Source organism: Carassius auratus, unplaced genomic scaffold (assembly GCF_003368295.1).
Source record: "Carassius auratus strain Wakin unplaced genomic scaffold, ASM336829v1 scaf_tig00025657, whole genome shotgun sequence".
Lineage (NCBI taxonomy): Eukaryota > Metazoa > Chordata > Actinopteri > Cypriniformes > Cyprinidae > Carassius > Carassius auratus.
The window spans coordinates 154,291-174,355 of NW_020525443.1; the positions used below are offsets into that span (position 1 = coordinate 154,291).

General features: G+C 37.8%; 1 protein-coding gene across 1 annotated transcript in view; it reads right to left on the reverse strand.

The window, feature by feature from the left end:
• Nucleotides 1-2,142: 2,142 nt before the first annotated feature.
• Nucleotides 2,143-20,065, reverse strand: part of LOC113078391 (semaphorin-3B-like) — a 31,154-nt gene continuing 13,231 nt past the window's right edge. The window contains exons 2-18 of the mRNA XM_026250721.1: nt 16,724-17,010; nt 16,476-16,633; nt 15,322-15,384; nt 11,278-11,397; nt 11,090-11,183; nt 10,882-11,001; nt 10,282-10,424; nt 10,057-10,171; nt 9,886-9,955; nt 9,231-9,375; nt 8,681-8,900; nt 8,498-8,586; nt 8,218-8,259; nt 7,952-8,109; nt 7,694-7,749; nt 5,191-5,330; nt 2,143-5,000 (exon numbers count right to left, since the gene is read on the reverse strand). Of these exons, the coding sequence (XP_026106506.1) occupies nt 4,515-5,000; nt 5,191-5,330; nt 7,694-7,749; nt 7,952-8,109; nt 8,218-8,259; nt 8,498-8,586; nt 8,681-8,900; nt 9,231-9,375; nt 9,886-9,955; nt 10,057-10,171; nt 10,282-10,424; nt 10,882-11,001; nt 11,090-11,183; nt 11,278-11,397; nt 15,322-15,384; nt 16,476-16,633; nt 16,724-16,841 (2,337 nt within the window). The 5' untranslated portion in view covers nt 16,842-17,010 and the 3' untranslated portion in view covers nt 2,143-4,514. The remainder of the gene's footprint in view (nt 5,001-5,190; nt 5,331-7,693; nt 7,750-7,951; nt 8,110-8,217; nt 8,260-8,497; nt 8,587-8,680; nt 8,901-9,230; nt 9,376-9,885; nt 9,956-10,056; nt 10,172-10,281; nt 10,425-10,881; nt 11,002-11,089; nt 11,184-11,277; nt 11,398-15,321; nt 15,385-16,475; nt 16,634-16,723; nt 17,011-20,065) is intronic.

Here is a 20,065-nt window from a genome sequence, read left to right on the forward strand (position 1 = left end):
CTGAAGAACATTACGCATTTAAACAATTCTGAAATTTCATTATTATTTTAGTGCCTTGTCCTAATTTACAAAAAGTAGGATTGCCCATAGATCATGACAGCCTTTTTTGTACAGTCAAACATTACAAGCATTTCCTTCCAAAAATCATAAAAGCTTTGTTCATGAGTCTCTAAAAATATTTTAACTTTCTGCTTCATTTTGAGTGAATCCAGTGGTGTTTGGTCGCATGGGGACCATTTCACTTTGGCATTAGCATAAAATGAAAACATAAAATGTATTTCCTTCATGTGTTTGAATCACAGTCAGTTTATTGTTACAATATCCTTTCAAGATTCCTTCAACTTTAGGAGGAAAGGAAACTTTTGGAGTTTAGATCAGAAAGTGAATAAATGCAAGAGAGGCTTTCACACTAAAGGACAGTAATAACTGCATCTGTTGTCTATATTACATTAGACTGATACTGTATATTTATGCATTGTTTCTTTCTTTGCCAAAGTCTTGTTTTATTTTCAGCGTTTGAAAGTATAAAGTATGTTCACAGAGAAAAATCAGTTTGATTTTAACAACCAGCAACCAGCTTAGGTTTTTTTTTTTTTTTAGCAGGACATTTTTTTCTTTCATATTTGGTGTCAGTAATTTGCTCATAGACATAAACCTATTTGTGCTGAACTTTGGCTCATCTTGTACTGTCTGTGATACAGACAGGAATTATAGATTAAATCAATCAAACATAATTATCATAGCAACAGAAAAAAGGAGGAAGGAAGGTATGCATTAACTCTCTCCTGTTCATTCACGACCTCACATTTATTTTAAGTGCAAGTCGAAAATGTTTATCAAACACGTAAACAGTCATTCTGACTGTGGTTGTGTGCTAGCAACTGCTATAAATATTCAAACACAGCAGCTGCAGGAACTGTCAACACTGACGCACACCAGTGTCCCACTTCCTGTTTAGAAATACGGACAAACACCATCAAGGACATACCTGTGTTTCCACGCCTGTATAACACTACACTGAGCAGCACAGCTGTGTGGAAATAAACATTCAATTACAGAATCACCCAGACTGCCAAAGTATGACTGGAGAGACCACGTTCACTCGGTCACTATCAAGAGGCTTCATTACACAGTTTAGTGCAAGTTTAAATCCACATACACATATTCTTTCTTTCCAACAGCCCTTGCAATAAGATCCACAAATATAATATTTCCTGAGGCCCAATTATGTCTTAAATAACAAATTTTCATTGATTGTTCAGGGAGGTGTTTTTCAACTTGGGTGAGACAGAAAGAAAGACAAAGAACGAATATGAGTACAAGAACCTATAGGTGAGTCAGTGAGAAGATCTGTTGACCCTGCTCTCTAAAGTCAACACCTCTAATGAGAGTCTGAGAGGTTAAGGAGTCTAATGAAGGGTTAATTAGCACTAATTGACATCATTAATCATTACAGCTGTCACAGAAAGAGACATTCCCAGTTAGCAGACAGAATGGAAAATGTGTAACAAGTGGTCACATTTAATATTGTCTTTATAGCATATTCAGTATTGCAACTAGCAAAAAAGTTCCCCTTTTTATTCATTCTTATCTCTATTCTACATAGTTTTATTCTTCTGGGCAATAATATGGAAATGTTCAAAACATTTCCTTCACTTATTCTTTTTTTTAATGCTACATTATATATATATATATATATATATATATATATATATATATATATATATATATAATAACTTTATAAAGTCTATTTTCTTATTTAAAAAAATAATCGTACCCAATGAAATATTCTGTTCAAAGTGAGTGAGACTAGTGTGAAACACAGCATGCACAGCTGCGCACTCCAGTGGTGAGATCACACTACTGCATACTATTTTTTTTCCCTCAAATTTCTTTCCCTCAAAAGGGTGTTCACCCAAAAATGAAAATTTTGTCATTAATTACTCACTCTCATGTCGTTCCAAACATGTAAGAAACCTGTCATTTTTTGTTCTGAAGATTAACAGAGGTCTTACGGGTTTGACAACATAAGGGTGAGTAATTATTAATGACAGAATTTTCATTTTTGGGTGAACTATCCCTTTAAATTCTCACTCTTTCTCTATCAAAAATAAAACTGAGGAGTAATTTTCAGTAACTGTATGTTTTATTGTGTTAATCATTTACAGTCTGATGCAACAATCCACAGAGAAAATACTCAGGGAATAATACAGTGTTCACGTCAACTTTGGCCTTCGACCTTTGACTTGTCCACAAAATGCAACTCACAATTTTCCCCACTGTACAGAAATCCTAATATTTAATGGCACAAACACACAGAGCCTCTTTCACTTTGAGACACACAGCCTTACACCCGCTTTTTTTTTCTTACACTCTCTCTCAAAAGCTGAGAAGCGTCACAAAGAAAGGAAAATCAGATGAGTTTAAAATGCTGTTTGAATAGTCTTTTAAATTACCCAAATTATTACTTTCGAATGGTGTCTTTAAATATGTATTCAAAAGAAGGGAGAGGATTTCAAAATATACACACAAGGATGTTCTCATCAAAATGGACATCACACATTTCGGTCAGTTTCATCACAAACCACCACGACATATTAGCTTATCGAGCCATAAATATACGCTAAAAACACCAGATAATCTTGCAGGACAGTTTTAAAACATGGTCTTTCCATTGTATAAAAAAACGCTCACCAAGACGTTTTAAGTCATGCAAAAATAACAATTAAGTACAACTTTTAGAAAACATATAAATACTACCAAATGATAATCCACCAGTTCCGCTCGAAATATTCTTAAATCGACTTAAAAATTAATCAGAGTTGATTATTTTACAATGCCACGTTTCTCTCATCCTCGACACAACAGAAACCACAAATACCCGCAGACACCAGAAGAGGGCGCTCAGACCAAGAGCCTCTCCTCCGCCAGCGCCATCCTTTTACCTTGCTAATCACCTTAGAGTCCAAAATACTGTACAAACGTTCGTTTTCTTCTATTTTTCTTTTCTTTTCTTTTTTTTTTTTTTTTGTGGCGGTGGATATCATTTTACCACAGTTATAAGTTAGCGACTATGACTAAAGTAGCCTAAATATGGTATTTTGTGCAGAAAAAGTAACGGGGTAAATTTAAGTTGTCTGACTCGCTCCCATACCGCTTAATAATAATAATAATAATAATAATAATGATAATAATAATAATAATTATAATAAAACTTTGGCATCGAACGTTTGTAAGCATGCATTTAGCGACAAATTCAACCCCGCTATTTTGAAAAGACATAAAGAATCAATTAAAAATAAATGGCCCATTGGCTAGACTCTTTGAATGTGTTAAATTAAATATTCATCTGAAATGTCAGAGTGAGAGCTGAAGACATCTTTCTTGGGTACTTTTTCTTGTTTCTTCTCTTCAGATAGGGCCTTGGATCTGTGTTTGCTGATTTAACTCATTATCTAGCATACAAAATACATGAGCTGTGGTCTTACAGTATATGATGCTCACAGAACACTTTTTTCTACTGTGAATATATATGGCCGAGCTGTATAAAAAGCATGTAAATCTCTCTTACTGACACATTTACATAACTCTTCAGACTTTTATTATTATTATTATTATTATTTCAACAGGTTAGTTGTAAGTTTAGACCTGAAGGTGTCTAAAAGAGTTCTTCCTCACCTGGTCTCAGACCATACTACCATGATGCCCCCTGTACATTAATGCTGTGTCCATCTCAGTCTCATAGAACACATAATCAGAACACCTGAAACTACTTCGTAACTCAAAATAATTCACCTTTGTTACTTTACAGCACTGCCAGAAATGTAAAGCTCACTGAACCCTTTATACATACAAGGTATATAATTACCATCACATGTACAACCTTACCAGATCACAATGTACAGTTTTTATCTTTTGTTTGCTTGAAATGTTGTGTTTTAAGTCTTCAAGCAGTGAAAGAAGAGTGATGACGTTCATATGGTGAGTCAAGGGTCTGTGAGGTCTGTGTTTCAGGGCCAAAGTGAGAGGAGAATCTAATCTAAGAACACATGTTGCACAAACACCCAGATGAAAACGAAGAAGAGAATGCATGGATTTACTCAACGTTTGTCCACAAGAGCGCATGCATGTCTTTCTGTCTTCAATATCCGATCAAAGCTTTTCTGTTACAATTCAAAGGGATTTTTTGGACTTTAGGAGCTCTTGAGTTTGGTTTGTATTCAGATGGATGGAGTGTGGGTTTCTGGATAACCATCAGGAGTAATAGATGCTGGCGGGAGCGGGATTGGGGTCGTGGGGGCACTAGATTGAGTCTTCAGACTGGAGATGAGGACAATAGAGTATATAGAGACTGATAACAAGCGGTGAAGTGTCGTCACAGGGATAATAAGAAGCAGAACAGGCGATAAACAGTCACTGAATGAGATGCTGTGTGAGAATCTGTCAACCTCCAGTGGTTTTTGCTCTTTCTTCCTGTCTCTCAGTTTCTTTTTTACTCCGTTTCTCATCCCTCGCTACTCTCCCGCACTCCGCGGTGCTCTGGGGGCGGGCCTCCCATCATGCGTTCTGCGGTTTCGCCCTTTCCTCACTTCCTTCAGGTGCTTCCACTTTTTAGAGTGCAGGGGGTCGTGAACCGGCGCCTCATTGGCTGGATCTGGAGTGCTCTTCCCTGATAGGCTGTGCCTGCGTGACCAAACTTGTTCGCAGATCTGGTCGACTGTGTTTAAGTTTGGATGATCCACCAACTGCATGAAGTCTCTGTACCACAGCTTTTGATTGGTTGACTGCCCGTGACTGGCATGGGATTGGGCGGGGCTGCGAGGGATAGGAGCTGAAGGGGTGGAGCCAGCCAAAGGCAAAATCTCCAGCGTGATCGCGAGGAGGGTTTGGGTGAATCCATGTTCCATCGCATGACACTGATACACGCCACTGTCTCTACGCACCGCTCGCCTTAGCAACAGGCCTCGCTCAGTCTGCAAAACACGGTCATCTAGACGAACCTGTAATTACACACACACACACTCAATAAATACATCAAATATGAGTTATAACCACACTGATAAGAGACAGAATGAAAGTCATTCATTTGAACAAAGACACACATTTATCATCTCTTATCAATGCCGTCTATATCCATCTTTCCCATAATAACCACACATATCTGTCCCAGCCTGCTCTCTTCTCTCTCACCTCCTCCCGTGGGTTTTCTGGGTGCCTCTGATAGGTCCATGTAATCTGGGCCTGTAGTGATTTCGGGATGCATTCCAGGAAGGAGCTGCTTCCATCCACAGCATACAGCCTCTTCTCCAGGACACGCTGCTTCTGATGGTCTGCACAACATTGCAATGTATAAGATAAGGCATTAGACAATCAGTTTAATCATATAAGATTGAACACTGAAATGTATAAACTGCATAGGCTCAGTAATGTGCATAATAAATACACTGATATGAAAATTCTGGTTAATAGCAAAAAGACAAATTATTTTAATGTTTTTCTGTAGAATGCACCATGAAAATTAAAATCTATCGTTTTAAATGCTCCAAGTAAATTTATACTGTTTATGATTTATACTGTTACAGTGTGAGTATTTGGAAATTTTGCAATTGAAGCTGACATTAATAAAGTCTGGGTTGTTTTTTCTTTTACATTTACCTTGAGAAGATGTCATGCAACCCTTTCTTTGTTGTCCTCTACATTTAGCATTTTATATTTTATTACATAAAGTACTACTCAGAAGCTTGTGGCTTGGAAGACTTTTAAATTGTTTTTTTTTTTAAGAAGTGACTTGTGCACAGCAAAACTGCATTTATTTGATTAAAGATAGAGTAAAAGAGTAATACTTTGAAAAATTATTGCAACTCTTTTCTATTTTAATATATTTAATATGATTTAAAATAAATTTACTCCTGTGGTCCAAAAGCTGAATTTCTAGCAGCCATTACGCCAGTCTAGTGTCAAATGATCCTAATTTTCTTATATTCTAAATTCATTGCGCACAAACAAAATTTTTCAAGAGTTTTTAATTCTGATAGTTACCACTTACAGCTTAGGAAAAATAAAAATTATGTATCTCAAATAATTTGAATATTCCATTTTGATCTTGATTAGTTTGATTCATTGTGAGTATAAATACTGTACCTCTTGGTCTAGTTTAAAACATGCAACCACAATTATGGGAAAGACTACTGACTTGACAATTGTCCAGAACTCAATCATAAACACCCTCCACAAGGAGGGGATGCCACAGAAGGTCATTTCTGAAAGTCCTGCCTTATCACAGAGTGCTGTATCAAAATATATTCATAGAAAGTTGACTGGAAGGAAAATTGTTGTAGGAAAAGTTGCACAAGCAACAGGGATGACCACAGCCTCGGGAAGATTGTCAGGAAAAGCCGATTCAAGAACTTGGGAGAGCTTCACAAGGAGTGGACTGAAGCCGGAGTCCGTGCATCAAGAGTCACCAAACTCAGACGTCTACAGGAAAAGGGCTACAACTGTCACAATCATAGAACTAAACTACTCCTGACCCATAAAAAAATGTCAGCAGTATTTCACCTGGGGTAAGGAGAAGAACTGGACTGTTGCTCAGTGGTCCAAAGTCCTCTTTTCAGATGAAAGTAAATTTAGCATTTCATTAGTAAATCAAGGTCTGGAGTAAGGAGGAAGACTGGAGAGGAACAGAATGCAAAGTTCAGTGTGAAGTTTCTGAAGTCAGTGATGATCTGGGTGCAGTGACATCTGCTGGTGTTGGTCCATTGGGTTTTATCAAGTCCAAAGTCAGTGCAGCCATCTACCAGGAGATTTCAAAGCACTTCATGCTTCCATCTGCTAACAAGCTTTATGGTGATGCTGATTTCATTTTGCACCTGACCACAATGCCAAAACCACTTCCAAGTGGTTTGCTGACCATGATATTACTGTGCTTGATTGGCCAGCCAACTCACCTGACCTGAACCTCACAGAGAATCTATGGGGTATTGTGAAGAGGAAGATGAGTAACATCTGACAAACAATACAGAGGAGCTGAAGACCGCAATCAAAGCAGCCTGGGCTTCAATAACACTTCACCAGTGACACAGGCTGATCGCCTCCATGCCACGCTGCATTTAAGCAGTAATTTGTGCAAAAGGATCCCCAACCGAGTGCATAATTAAACCTGCTTTGGAGATCTTGAACATTTGTGTTTTGTAAATCTTTTTTTTTTGGATTGATCTCTGAGAAAATATTCACATTTTTTGAGATACTGAATTTGTAATTTTCCTAAGCTGTAAATCATAACCATCAGAATTAAAACAAAAAAACTCTTGAAATATTTCAGTCTGGTGCAATGAATCTAGAATATAAGAAAGTTAGCTTTTTTTGAATAAAATTTCAAAAATAAATAAAGAACTTTTCCATGATATTCTGTTTAAAAAAACATTTATTATCAATGTTAAAAACAGTTGTGGAAATCATGATACTTTTTACAGGATTTTCTGATGAACAGAATTTTTGAAAGAACAAACTTTATTTAAAATTTCTACTCAAAAGTATATTTGTCACTTTTGATCTGATTGAATTTTATCTCTGGAACTTGTGAGCAGACTTGTGACCTACCAGTCAAGAACCACTGCCTAAATTCATTTTGTGACCTAATAACTGTACAGCAGTGAGAACAGAGAAATGGCTGTTGGAAGTACTGCAGTATTACCTCCTGAGCAGAGTGCATTAGGATCCCCATTCCTCACATCCTGACGCCGGAACCTCCTACACACATCAATACACATACACACAAACATATTAAAAAGCCTTAGCATAACATATTCCTCAGGTCTGAGTATGCAATACAGTGGGATCCAATAGTCGGAAACAAGTAGTTGAATTTTGAATATGGTCACAGAATTTTAGACTCCATCAGACAATGTGTATGAACAAAGCCGTGCAATAACCAGTATGACTGAAGCTGTACCGTTTTGTGTTTGGCAGGTAGCGTGTGCAGGTGTGTCCGTCCCAGGCGCAGTACGGATCTCGAGCCAGGCAGCACTCGGCACAAGCTTTACCATACATACTGCAGCGGTGCAGAGGCACCTGGACAACACCTGTGTCTGAGCCAACATACAGCTGTTGCTGTGGAGAGAGAGAAAATCACATGATTTACTAACACACTGCTTTCATGTGTTTCTGTAATTCTGTTCAAAAATAGCTGGATTTTATTTAAACAAGACTCATTCTTACTCGTTTAGAGGAAATCTGCATACTGATAATAGATGAAGAATCCTGCAACAAGAACACAAGGGTTGGTTTTACAGATGTTTATTAATTTATTTGAACTATGAAAGCATTATTATTTTCTTTAAATGTAAAGTGAATCATAATCGCTAAGACTAACTTACAAAATGTTAACATTAAAAAACATTAACTTTCAAACAATTAATTTAATTATATTTGATTTATCACAAATTTGTCCCCAAAGTAAACACACACACACACACACACTCTCACACACTCCTATCACCTTAAAGACCTGAAGCTCTTCTAGCAGAAGCTCTGTGTTACTCCAGCTTCCTTTGGGCACAGAGATCACCTTCAGCACTGTGCCGACATCTGCAGAGAGACACAGAGAGGCTTTAACCAGAGCCACAACCTGTAAAGACAGTTTAGTCTAGAGGGTTTCACCAATGTTCGGTCATTATTCTACCTGTTCCGATGAACATTACATCGTAGTGTCCATCAGCGGCATTGACACGGTCTACAGTAATCTGAGTGAAGGTGTATGGGATTCCAGTACGCAGGAACAGTGGCCTGCCTCCCAGTGGAGTGACTGGATTAAACATTAATGGATGGTGCCTTGCAAACTGGATTACATTATCAGGGAAACCTTTAGTGGACTCAAAACTCCCAAACGTTTTACTGGGACACTGCGGAAGAGAGAAAGAGATATCAGTAGAATCGAGAAACACAATCTGTTCACATGGTATCAATATACTACACAGGTCAGCAAGTCCAAACCTATTACCAATCTACTTTTACTTTTACTTTACAAAAGCTCATTTATATTCCCACAAACTTGTTTTGACATGGCACTGATACTTCAACTTGTTTACACTACCGTTCATAAAAAAAATGTATCATGGATTCCTCAAAAAAAACCCAAAAACCTTCTTTTAAAAACATACAAATTTTACAGACCCAAACTTTTGAAATATAGTTTATTTACCGTATGTGAGATGTAAGGAAACTGTTCTTACCATGCCTGGCCGTGGGTAGGGCACTTTACCCTGGAATGGAACCCACTGATAATTGGGTCCCTCTTTGTGGGCAAAAGGTCCTAAAAATGCCCGGCGAATGTCATTCATGGTGTAGAGACACACTGCAGAACCTTGAAATACGCTACTGTAAGAAACAAACACACGTTACAGTATAGGGATATTGAAGTGACAACACAAATGCTGAGCTCAGGTACTTCAGCTCACTTTTACTTATTAAAATGCCCAATTTACATAAATTCACCCTAAATGTTTTAAAATGTTTTTATATCTCAAAATAGAGTGATCAGATATAGTCAATGTAAATATTTTCTATACAATTCATTATTTTAATAATTATTTAAAGGCACAATTCACGCAAGCTATAAAAATTCTATCATCATATTTTTTTTGACTTAATAAATTTGATTAATTGCTTTTTTTCATATGAAAGTTAAGTGTAGGGAAAGTTCAATTACTTTCAGAAAAACAAAAGAAAAAAACATTCAGCTAAATATTTATCTTTGTGTTCTACAAAAAAAAAAAAAAAAAACAGTCATACTGGTTTGTACTGACAAAAAGATTAGTAAACAATTACAGATTTTAACATTCTGGGGTGAGCTAAGCCTTTAACCCACACCCTTTGATGAACTCTGACCTTGAGGTGGTGAAGACGGTGTAGATCAGCGGGTTCTTTCGGTCACGGGTCTGCAGTAGGAACACATCCCCTAAAGGTGTGGACAAAGGTCAGATGGCAATGAAATGCAATTGCCAGCTATAACAGCATAATTTAAGCCTAGTGTCTGTATGTGAGAGATAAAGTTCTTACTAAGTTCATCAAAATGTGTTTCAGTGCCATCATTGCCTGGTACAGAACACACAAGACGAGCCTTTAGAAATGTTGTCCATTTATTTACTAGACTGCGCTGTCCTCCCATATCATTCTGTAAAAAAAAAAAACACATACATTCAAAGCAAAATAATAAACTGCAGCCAATGTTCATTAGGCTTAGTAAACGCATATAAAACCGGGCTGATAAATCCTGCTCCTAACCCTGCAGAGCTGACCAATCCGGGAATATGTAACTTTCCCAAATCCCTGAGCTTCTACAGCCGTTTCTCTGAAGAAGAAGAAGACTTTATCATCGTCAGGATTCTCACTCTCCGGAACACCATATGCCGCAATAAACTTGGGCTCTGAAACAAAGCATTATCATAGGGCTCAGTGTCATTATACAAAAACAGAAAAACAAAGATGCATCTAAACACATGGCTCAATGACAGATAAGAGTGTGCAAGATAAAGAAAGGAAAAAGAAAACTTTTATAAAAATAGCTCATTAAAAATGCATGCAGGATATGCTTGTTCTTTCTAAGATATAATTCTGCATGTTCATTAAACCACATGATGTTAATTTGGCTTTAATATATATATAATATTGCAACAAAACTCATTTTTTTAAATAAATAATAATAGAAGAATAAGATAAGCAATTAAAAAATTCTTTTCAAGAACTTTATTCTTTTAATGTGGACTTTTTTCTGTCATGATATCTGGACAGTTGTATCCCACTGATTTTTGTGGCTTCATGCAAAAAACAAAAAACTAAACATGCCTAATTTTGTCTAAGATGCTTTATCATACATATACATACCATTAAGCCAGCGAGAATCGTGCTGTTCTGTTCGTATGGAGGGCCTTTGTCCCATGCTGCGAAAGATTGTAAAGTCCCGTCCCATCAAATCAGTGGCCACCCCTGCATAAAGCTCATCACCTATGCGATGATGTAGAAATGATTACAGTTTTGACGTGATGTAACAGCATTTAAATGGAAGACAGAAGGCTGAACAGTGGCAACTAACCAATTAGAACAGATGCTGATGTGTGGCGTGGGTCGTATGGACTCTTTCCTTTTCCATCTTCTACCACAGAGGGGTCGATTCTAAACACATGATCCTGAAAAGAAAAAGGAAAATAAAGCCCTGCATTTGGCCAACTGCCGTATATAACACAAACTCATTCACATACATCCAAATGCTCACACACTTACCTCGATCTTCTGTCCCACCTCCACATAAGCACAGGTGGGGTGGAAAGCCCCAGTCCCACAGGCATACAGGTGAGTCCGATTGTAGTGGTGTAGCACTTTCACATAGTTAACGCAGTCCGTCTGTAATACACACACACACACACAAATCAATTTCACGAAGGACATATTTGACATACTTTCACCATTTCATCTTTCAGGCAGGGAAACTATCAACATCTGGATCGACAATTAATAGCTCAGAGCCAAAAGCAGACACAAAACATACACACATATTTTTCAGTTTGTCTTTTAAGGGACCACGTATGGGTCAGACCAGAAACGTCGTTGTGTTACGTATCCTTGACGACAGTCTGACACCAGCGCTGACCTTCCCCCGCTCGCTGTGATCCCGGAACTCTCTGTAATCTCTTGCACTCTCTCGTTCAAACATGAAAACAAAGACAGGTTGACTGTTCAACGGACACACATGGACACATACAGTCTCTCGGTTTCTCTTTTTCTTTGTGAATGTGCTCACTGGAGCAGGCCACATTTCCCAGAGTGCCTGGAATCACTACGACAACACGAGGGGAGCTGGAACATCCGGATTTCAGGGTAGAGGGAGAGGATGCAGGGATGAAGCACAGAGAGGCAGATGAGATGACTAGAGAAACAAGAAGACCAAAACAAGACTAGAAGAAGAAGAAAGGAGAAGAGACAACTTGAGACAAGAAGATAAAAGATGACCAGAGAAGATATGAGACAAGGAAAGACAGCAGCAAAGAAGAAATTAGACGAGTGAGCAGAAAACTAGATGAACACCAGATGAAACAAGAAGAGAAGAAGAATAAAGAGAAAACCAGGGAGGATGTAAGTCATGAAGAGACAATCAGAGACAACCTGACCAAAGACAGCAAGAAATGAGAAGATGACTAGAGAAGAGGAGTGACAAGATGAAACAAGAAGAGGCGAGAGGAGGATAGATTAGAGAAGAGAAGAGAAGAGAAGAGAAGAGAAGAGAAGAGAAGAGAAGAGGGTCTCCTCTGAGGGTCTCTTCAGTTTCAGTAGCAGATGTTCCTGCTGTTTGGACTGTAATTATGCCTCACTCCAACTTTCCTCTCTGACTAACGGTGGGCCTTCAGCAGCAGAATGAACCCTGAACTGAACATCTGTGCACAAGAAACACTTACACACACACACACACACACACACTGAACTTCAAATGTTAGGCACTTCTCCTTTGGGTTCCAGGGGACAGTGTGGCACTTGACCAATTGTCCAATGAAGGACTGTCCCAAAGCAAATCAGTTAACATATAATTTGATTAGATCTTCACTCAATATATCTGTAATAAGACCAAACAGTATAGACAGAAAAAAGTTTTACTTACATTTCTGTTTATACTGTTATTGAAAGCAATACATTTATAATCTAATTTCATCAAACAAATGGGATTTTACACTTCGTCTTAATGCATGAATTGGATGCTAGAGTATAGCAAAAACCAGGTATCTTAGAAGCCAGCATAATCATGCTAGATTAAAAGGAGTGTATGTGTTTTGTGAAGCCTCTCCACTACCTTTACAGAAAGATTGACATGTGCCCTCCTGCCAAGCTTAAACCCTGCACACAAACACACACAGACACGCATATACAGAGCTTGTGGAGAACAAAGGCCTCTCTTTGAGTTTAACGCACCCTGTGAAGAGTGTGTGTGTGTGTGTGTGTGTGTGTGTGTTGTACGGTGGGGGTGGCGGAATAGAATCATCGAAGACCAATTAAGTTGCTGACAAACTGTGTTTATACAGGAAGGGGTCTCTCCCTTTCTCTCTACCTCTCATACACACACACTAGGGCTTCTGTTTCGACAGCTTTACAGCCCTCAATAAGGGAAGGACGTGCTAGGGGTGTGTGTGAGCATGTGAGTGTGTGTGTGCTCATGGGCTCTTTGAAGTGAGCCCACGAGACAAAGAAAGAAGAAAGAATGAAATACTGAGAGGGAAAGAAAGAAAGAGTACACAACAAAAGAAAAAGAGCTTTAAAATGAACAATGTCTCTCAGGAGGAATAAGCCGTGTGTGTGTGAGTTTCCTGCTGAGATGCATGTGGTGAACTTTCAACTTTGACCTTATTTTAGCCTGATCATTGGATCCCTGTGTGATTGTCCACATGTAGTTAGATAAGATGTAGCATCACATTTATAAATACACCTCGCTATTTTGTTTGTGAGACATTGTTAAAATCCAAATTAATATAATGATAATGACTCATAAATGATTTTACTGGGATTTAATTTTTCACAAAAAATCTTCCACTCCAGTTAGCTCCTGACCTGAGAACTGCAGTGTTGAATTTTAATGAATCAGTTCACTTGAAGTTGTTGAACTTGAGAATCAAATTGAACGATTCATGTTGATCTGATTCACAAATCTGAACAAAGTGATTCATTCATGATTCAGACTGATCTTACTGTAGAGCTGACTTAAACTATACTAGTCAACATTTTAAGTAGATGAAAGTTGTCCTAAAATCTAAAACCTAAATGCAATTTTGTCTTAGGACAACTTTGATGAACTTTATTGATTCACTTCAAATGTTGACTACTGTACTACTGTACAATCTGTTTATCATATGAAGATGTTGTATGGCTTCAGAAGACTTGTAATATAGCACACAAGTCATCTGGACCACTTTTTGATACATTTATGATGTTTCTTGTTCTGTTTTCCCTCATTTTGGAGCTTAACAGACATTGACACTATTTACTGTGGTTGTATGACAGTGACTGAAAGGCTAGGAGTGAGAAAGAAGCAGGACATAAAGACGCTGAAAGACAGAGAGCGAGATGCAGAGAAGTGAGTCAATTGAAAGCAATAATGAGTGAGAATTAGGAGTTCAGACGGAGAGACTGAACAAAAGAGAGATAGCATGAGAAAGTGAAAGGTCAGGGGGAGAATCCCAGGGAAAATCTTAAGTCTTTATTCATGGAGGTCTGGTTCTGTCCCTGCCGTCCTGTACACACCTACATGTAATGAGGGTCAACTCACAGGTCAGCGCACTGAACAAAGTCTGTGTGTGTGTGTGTGTGTGTGTGTGTATCAGTTCTCACTGTCAGCTGATCTCAGTCAGTTACCCACCACAGAATGAACTCCAACTCACATGTATTTTGAAACTACACAACCTTGCACACCCTTTACAATAAAAAGAACATTTAGACAGACACAGTGTTCAAAAACCTCCCACACATATCCGCTTAATACACCAGATAAAATACTAAAAACATGAACTATGACCTCCTCACAAACATGTTCAACATGTTACAATACACAAGTATTAAAGGCACACTATAAAACAATAAACTCCACTTACAAAAAGTACCATGGTGTTTGCATGTTTTGGACATATTACCATGATAATACTGTTGTTTTTAAAAAAAGACTCTTATACTTACCAAGTCTGCATTCATTTTATCAATTTGACAACTGCTTAATATTTTTCTAAAAACCATGATATATTTTGTCAGACATTTATTTTAACTGTCACTTTTGATCAATTTAAAGCATATTTGCTTAATAAAATATTATATACTTAATTCTAATTCTTTGTTTAATTCTTAAATATTAATTCTAATCTAAATCACTTTTAACCTTAATCAACCTATTAATCAACCTATTAATCTTAATCAACCTATGGTCCCTCAATATAAAAACATCAGTTTTTAATCAGCAACACTTTATTTTAATGTTCATAGATTATAATATATAAGCAAATGTTCACCAATATTATGAAACTTTTCTAAACCATTCGTTATGATTTGTTAATCTTCTTTGTGGGCTCTCTGAATTATTTTCATGAAGAGGCCCCTGATTTAAATCTTAGTCTCTACACTGATATATGTCTGTTAATGTTGGAGCCGTTTGGAAGAGATGTTTGTGATGGCAGTGCTAATTGCCTGAGTGTGTGTGTGTGTGTTTGTGTGTAAACAGCTCATAGGAGAGATGGTACTGATAGATGTGTAAACCGGGTGTGTTGGTGACCTCAAGATCTGATTATGGCAGACACTCACGTTGATGTCTTTCCCGGCCCAGTTGCACTCTTCTCTCCAATCAACAGGTGCTGGCCAGTAGATCTGAGAGATACAAGAGACAGAGAGAGTCCAGAAGTGAGGAAGAGCTTTGGCTTAAGGTTAGGACCTTTGCAGGGTTAGACGTGCTCGGTAGCTTGAGGGACATTCTCTCTGAACACAGATCCGGACACATCCTCACTAAACCACACCTGTGTGTGCTTGTGTGAGTCTTGAGCAGTACACAGTGACCGACAACTCTCACTCATCATTCTTTCTTTTTCCTTCCTAAAGTAATAAAAACCTATCATTCTGTCATCGGCATGTTGGCTTGGACCACCATAAATCATCTGGCATGACTTAAAAGGCTGATTCACTTTCACAAAATAAATACTAAAGCTTCCTCACTGGATCTCAAGCACAAACGCACACACAATCTCATAATGTGTGGGCGGCACAAAATAAAAGTGTAAATGGGCTATAAAAAGTCATGTAATCACTTAATTTCTTAAATATCAGCTATAAACACTGGACTGCTTCCCTAAAGTAAATGTTTGACAGAGATATATAAGCAAACATTTAAAAGAATAACATCTCTAGTATTTTCTTCTTATTCCAATGTGAAAATATTTTTTATTCCAGAAAAGCACCACCCCCCCCAAAAAAAAAATAAAATAAAAAAATTAAAAGAATAACAAATCACAGTAAATAACCTCTAAAATTTAGAATAAATCACAAAAGAAATATTTTTTTGTAATTAATTTACCGTATTGTTCCAAATATTGCGCATTACAACCACAGATATTATTACCACAATCTTTTATTTTGTTACATAAAGTATATAATTTAAATATAATTATATATATGATTATTATTATGTTGTTATATACATAATTATACTGCTGGGTGTTTGTAATGAGAAGCACCTACCTACTATACAATCAGTCATTTTATTCTTAAAATATTTGTGAACACCTGAAGAAAATTCTTACAAACTTGTGTATTTTCTGAAGATTTTCGTGAATTTGTCCTCAGGTATATGAGCGAGTTATGATTGACAGGGTTACACCTTTGTTTAAAATCGAATTAGCTGAAGAGAAACATACAGTACTGAACTTCCATTAAGGGTGAAGTAAAGAGTAAGGAGTGTGCCGTACCTTCTGTTCCTGTTTGCTGATGTTGTCGAGACTGAGAGATAACAGGAAATTGCGAGCTCCAACAAACAGCCGCCCCCTCTCCTCGTCCAATAGGAGAGCTCCGAAACAACACGAACGCTCCAAGTCAAAACGTTTAATGCCATTAAACTGCTGGAGATCTGGAAGAGCCATGAAAACACAAAGAGATAAAAACAGAAACCTAAACACATGTATACAGATGTACATGTGATACAAGCCGGCTTCATCACCTTTATAAGACAGCTTCATCCGGGGTGAGGAAGATGAACTTCCGCTGGATGAAGCACTGATGCCAATCAGTCCAAACAGGACCAGCGAGCAGCACAACATCATCATCTTCATCATCATCTTCAGAGGAGGACCAGAACTTCTTATCTGCTATAAACCGCAGGCAGCTGCCACACAGATGGTTGAATGAGATGCTGGTTTTGGTGGCAGCTGGTGCAGTGACGGCTCGTCGTTCTGCTTGTTGTTACAGTGATGCTGTGAATGTGGAGTTTCCTCTCCACACTGAAAGCTGGACAGCAGAACAACAACAAAAAAGTGTTAGACATTTCAGCCCCTTTCCACTGCCACAATTCAGTCCAAACTGACACATTGCTCACTTACTCCTTCAACACACCAGTCTTATTAAGAGCCATGATATTTTAGATATGCTACACACACATATACACACACACACTCACACGCTTTATTTCAGTAGCAGATGGTCTAAAGCTACTGTCCTGTCTAAGATGAGAAGGGAGAAATCTGATCTCATATTACACACACGCACACATATGCTCACTCACACAGAACTGGATGTCAAAGCATTCAGTCTTGTTGAGCCTTTCATTTGGTCTTTTTATGGTTTTGGTCCAGGTTCACTGAATGCCCAAAGTGAAAGCCAAGATCCACTCGGTCAGAACATCCAGCTCTCATTTCAGAACAACATCTAATTGCTGCCGTGTGTGTGTGTGTGTGTGTGTGTGTGCATGCTTGCTTACTGCACTAGGTCATATTCAGTATGTGAAGGGTAAAGAAATGATAAATTAGAGGAGAGAACAGGAGAGGAGCTGTCTGACTCAGTACTGTATCATTTTAAAACATATCATTCAGACTTCTATTGAGATAAACTCCCGAGATTCTCAAGCTAAAACAGAAACCTCTTAGTCAAAACAGTCAGATAACTGAACACTTTTATGTATTTATTTTACACACTTCTTGGTTTTAATTTATCACTTTATCTCATATTTTGAGTGTAAGACTGTGTGTGTGTGTGTGTGTGTTTGTGTGTGCGCGCTGTGTGTTTCTATGAAATCAGTATGGCAGACACTTTAAGAGGAATATGTTTATTTTATACTGTCCTTTTTCTATTCAACCTCTCCTTCAGCCAAAATGAAACAGAGCAACTTCCTGTTTCTTTCTTCATCTCTTTCTGATGTTTAGGTGCTAGTAAAAGACAGGTGTTGCTGTATTTGTATAAATACTGTCCTGCAAATTCATGTAGAATCTGTAAAATGTTAAACATTTTAAAAACAAGAGGGATCATAAAAATGGCATTTTGTTTTATTTTAGCACTTCCCTGAATAGGTTTTCATATAACAGACCTTTTAATACATCCCAAGTAACAACACACAGGATTGAAAACCAACATCATTATGCTTTTAAATTTGGAATAGTTTAATTTGTGTAATATCAATATTTTGTTTTGTCAATCTACAATCTACAAGAATGTGAGTTTACTTAGCCATACTAAGTACGTAAGTCTCCAGAACACTGAAAAAAAAAACAAAAAAAACATTGAAGTCCATGAATTGGAAACATGCAGAAAGGTTTGTGCTAGGCTTAAGTTTAGAGTTAGACAACAGAACATATCATTAGCTTGGTGTAAAAACTAAATAAGTTAAAGGAAAGTCCCATTATGACAAAACAATGTTTGTGTTAGAAATTAAAAGAAAGAGAATGATAAGTGTTTTAGAAGGAAGATAATTTTTTTACCATTTGTTACATCTCAAAAGCCCTTTAGCAAGACACACCAATACTTTATATATCCATTTGCTGCAGTGTTGAATTTTAATAAGCGTTAGTGAGCATAACCAAGAAGAGAGGAGACCTACTGACTCCACTGAATATAGACTTCACCCCCCCCCCACACACAGTTTTACAGCACTGCTAAAATGTACAGAATCCTGAAAAACTCGACTATCCCCCCCGCGTCTTGATTTTTGTATTTATTTTAGACAGAGTAACAAACATAGCAGCATCCTAAACCACATATAAAAGTGCTTTGCTCTTTTTTCCTCTTTTTCTGTTTCTGTTGCTGTGAATAATGGAACTATTCACACTGGCAGACAGCAGAAGTCTCATAATAAAACATGCACACACACACACACACACACACACACAGTCCCTCTGTCTTTAGCGCTGTCACACTGATTAGCTGTGCTAATTTACTATAAACACTGTTAATATGAGCTACTGCAGGACCGTGTGTGTGAGAGAGAGAGACACACACACACACACGTATTCAAGTACATCCAGCGAGGTTCACACCCCCCATCCTGGGAGATTTATACAAGAGTAGAGCAGAAAAGTGCATCCCAGCGCCCTTCACATCTCTTTAAGCAAAGAGGCTGTGCCAACGCAGCAAATCGTACATCATCATTACAGCCAAGGCTGGAGCAGGACACGTTCACACACACACACACACACACAAACACACACACACAAAGAGGAAGACTCCTCCACAGGCCTAAAAACCAGACTAAATGCTGCTGAGTCCCAAATAAACAAACAATAATTAACCTCAAGACCTCAATGCCACAATGACAACACCAGACAAAACAAACCAAACCAAACGAGAGAGAGAGAGAGAAAGAGAAGGAGGTAACTGTGTTATAAGCCTCTGGGTGCGAGCGAGATCCTGAAGAGAGAGAACGAGTGAAAGAGAAGAGGAGAAAGGAGTCGATTGTTCTGCTGAGCGGCTCCTCTGGACTGAGACCAACTGTCAGGACCTCCAGTAAGGGAGCGAAAGAGAAAAGAAAGATTGAAACGCATGAGGACAGGCCTTCGCTCACATGCAGGGGGAAATAAAGGGGTACTTCACACAAAAAAAATCAATTCTGCCAACAATATCTCACCCTCGTGCTGTTCAAAACCTGTACGACCTCATGAGAGTTCATGAGAAAAGTCGAGATGTCTTAACAGCTGAATTATTCAAATATCAGTGAATGACGTTAAGTGAATTTTGGCCTGCTCTCACATTAAATTATTGTATATTGATTTGTAATACAGTCCACAAGTTGGATGAACTGATTTCATTACTGTCACCTTTTTATATAGCACTTTATACAATACTGATTTTATAATCATACTGAGCAGCTTTACAGTCAACAGGAAATGATTCTTACATGGTGCTTTAAATTCTTAGTCCTTAGCTTAAAAGCTCCAGTATCGGAGATTAATTGTTTGGAAAAATGCGTCTAAGACATTACTCAAAATTTCAGTTTTTGGATTTTTTGGGAAAGCAACCTATGTATTTTGTAATGACAACATGAGTAATCGATAATAGACTTTTTGTTTTCAGGTGA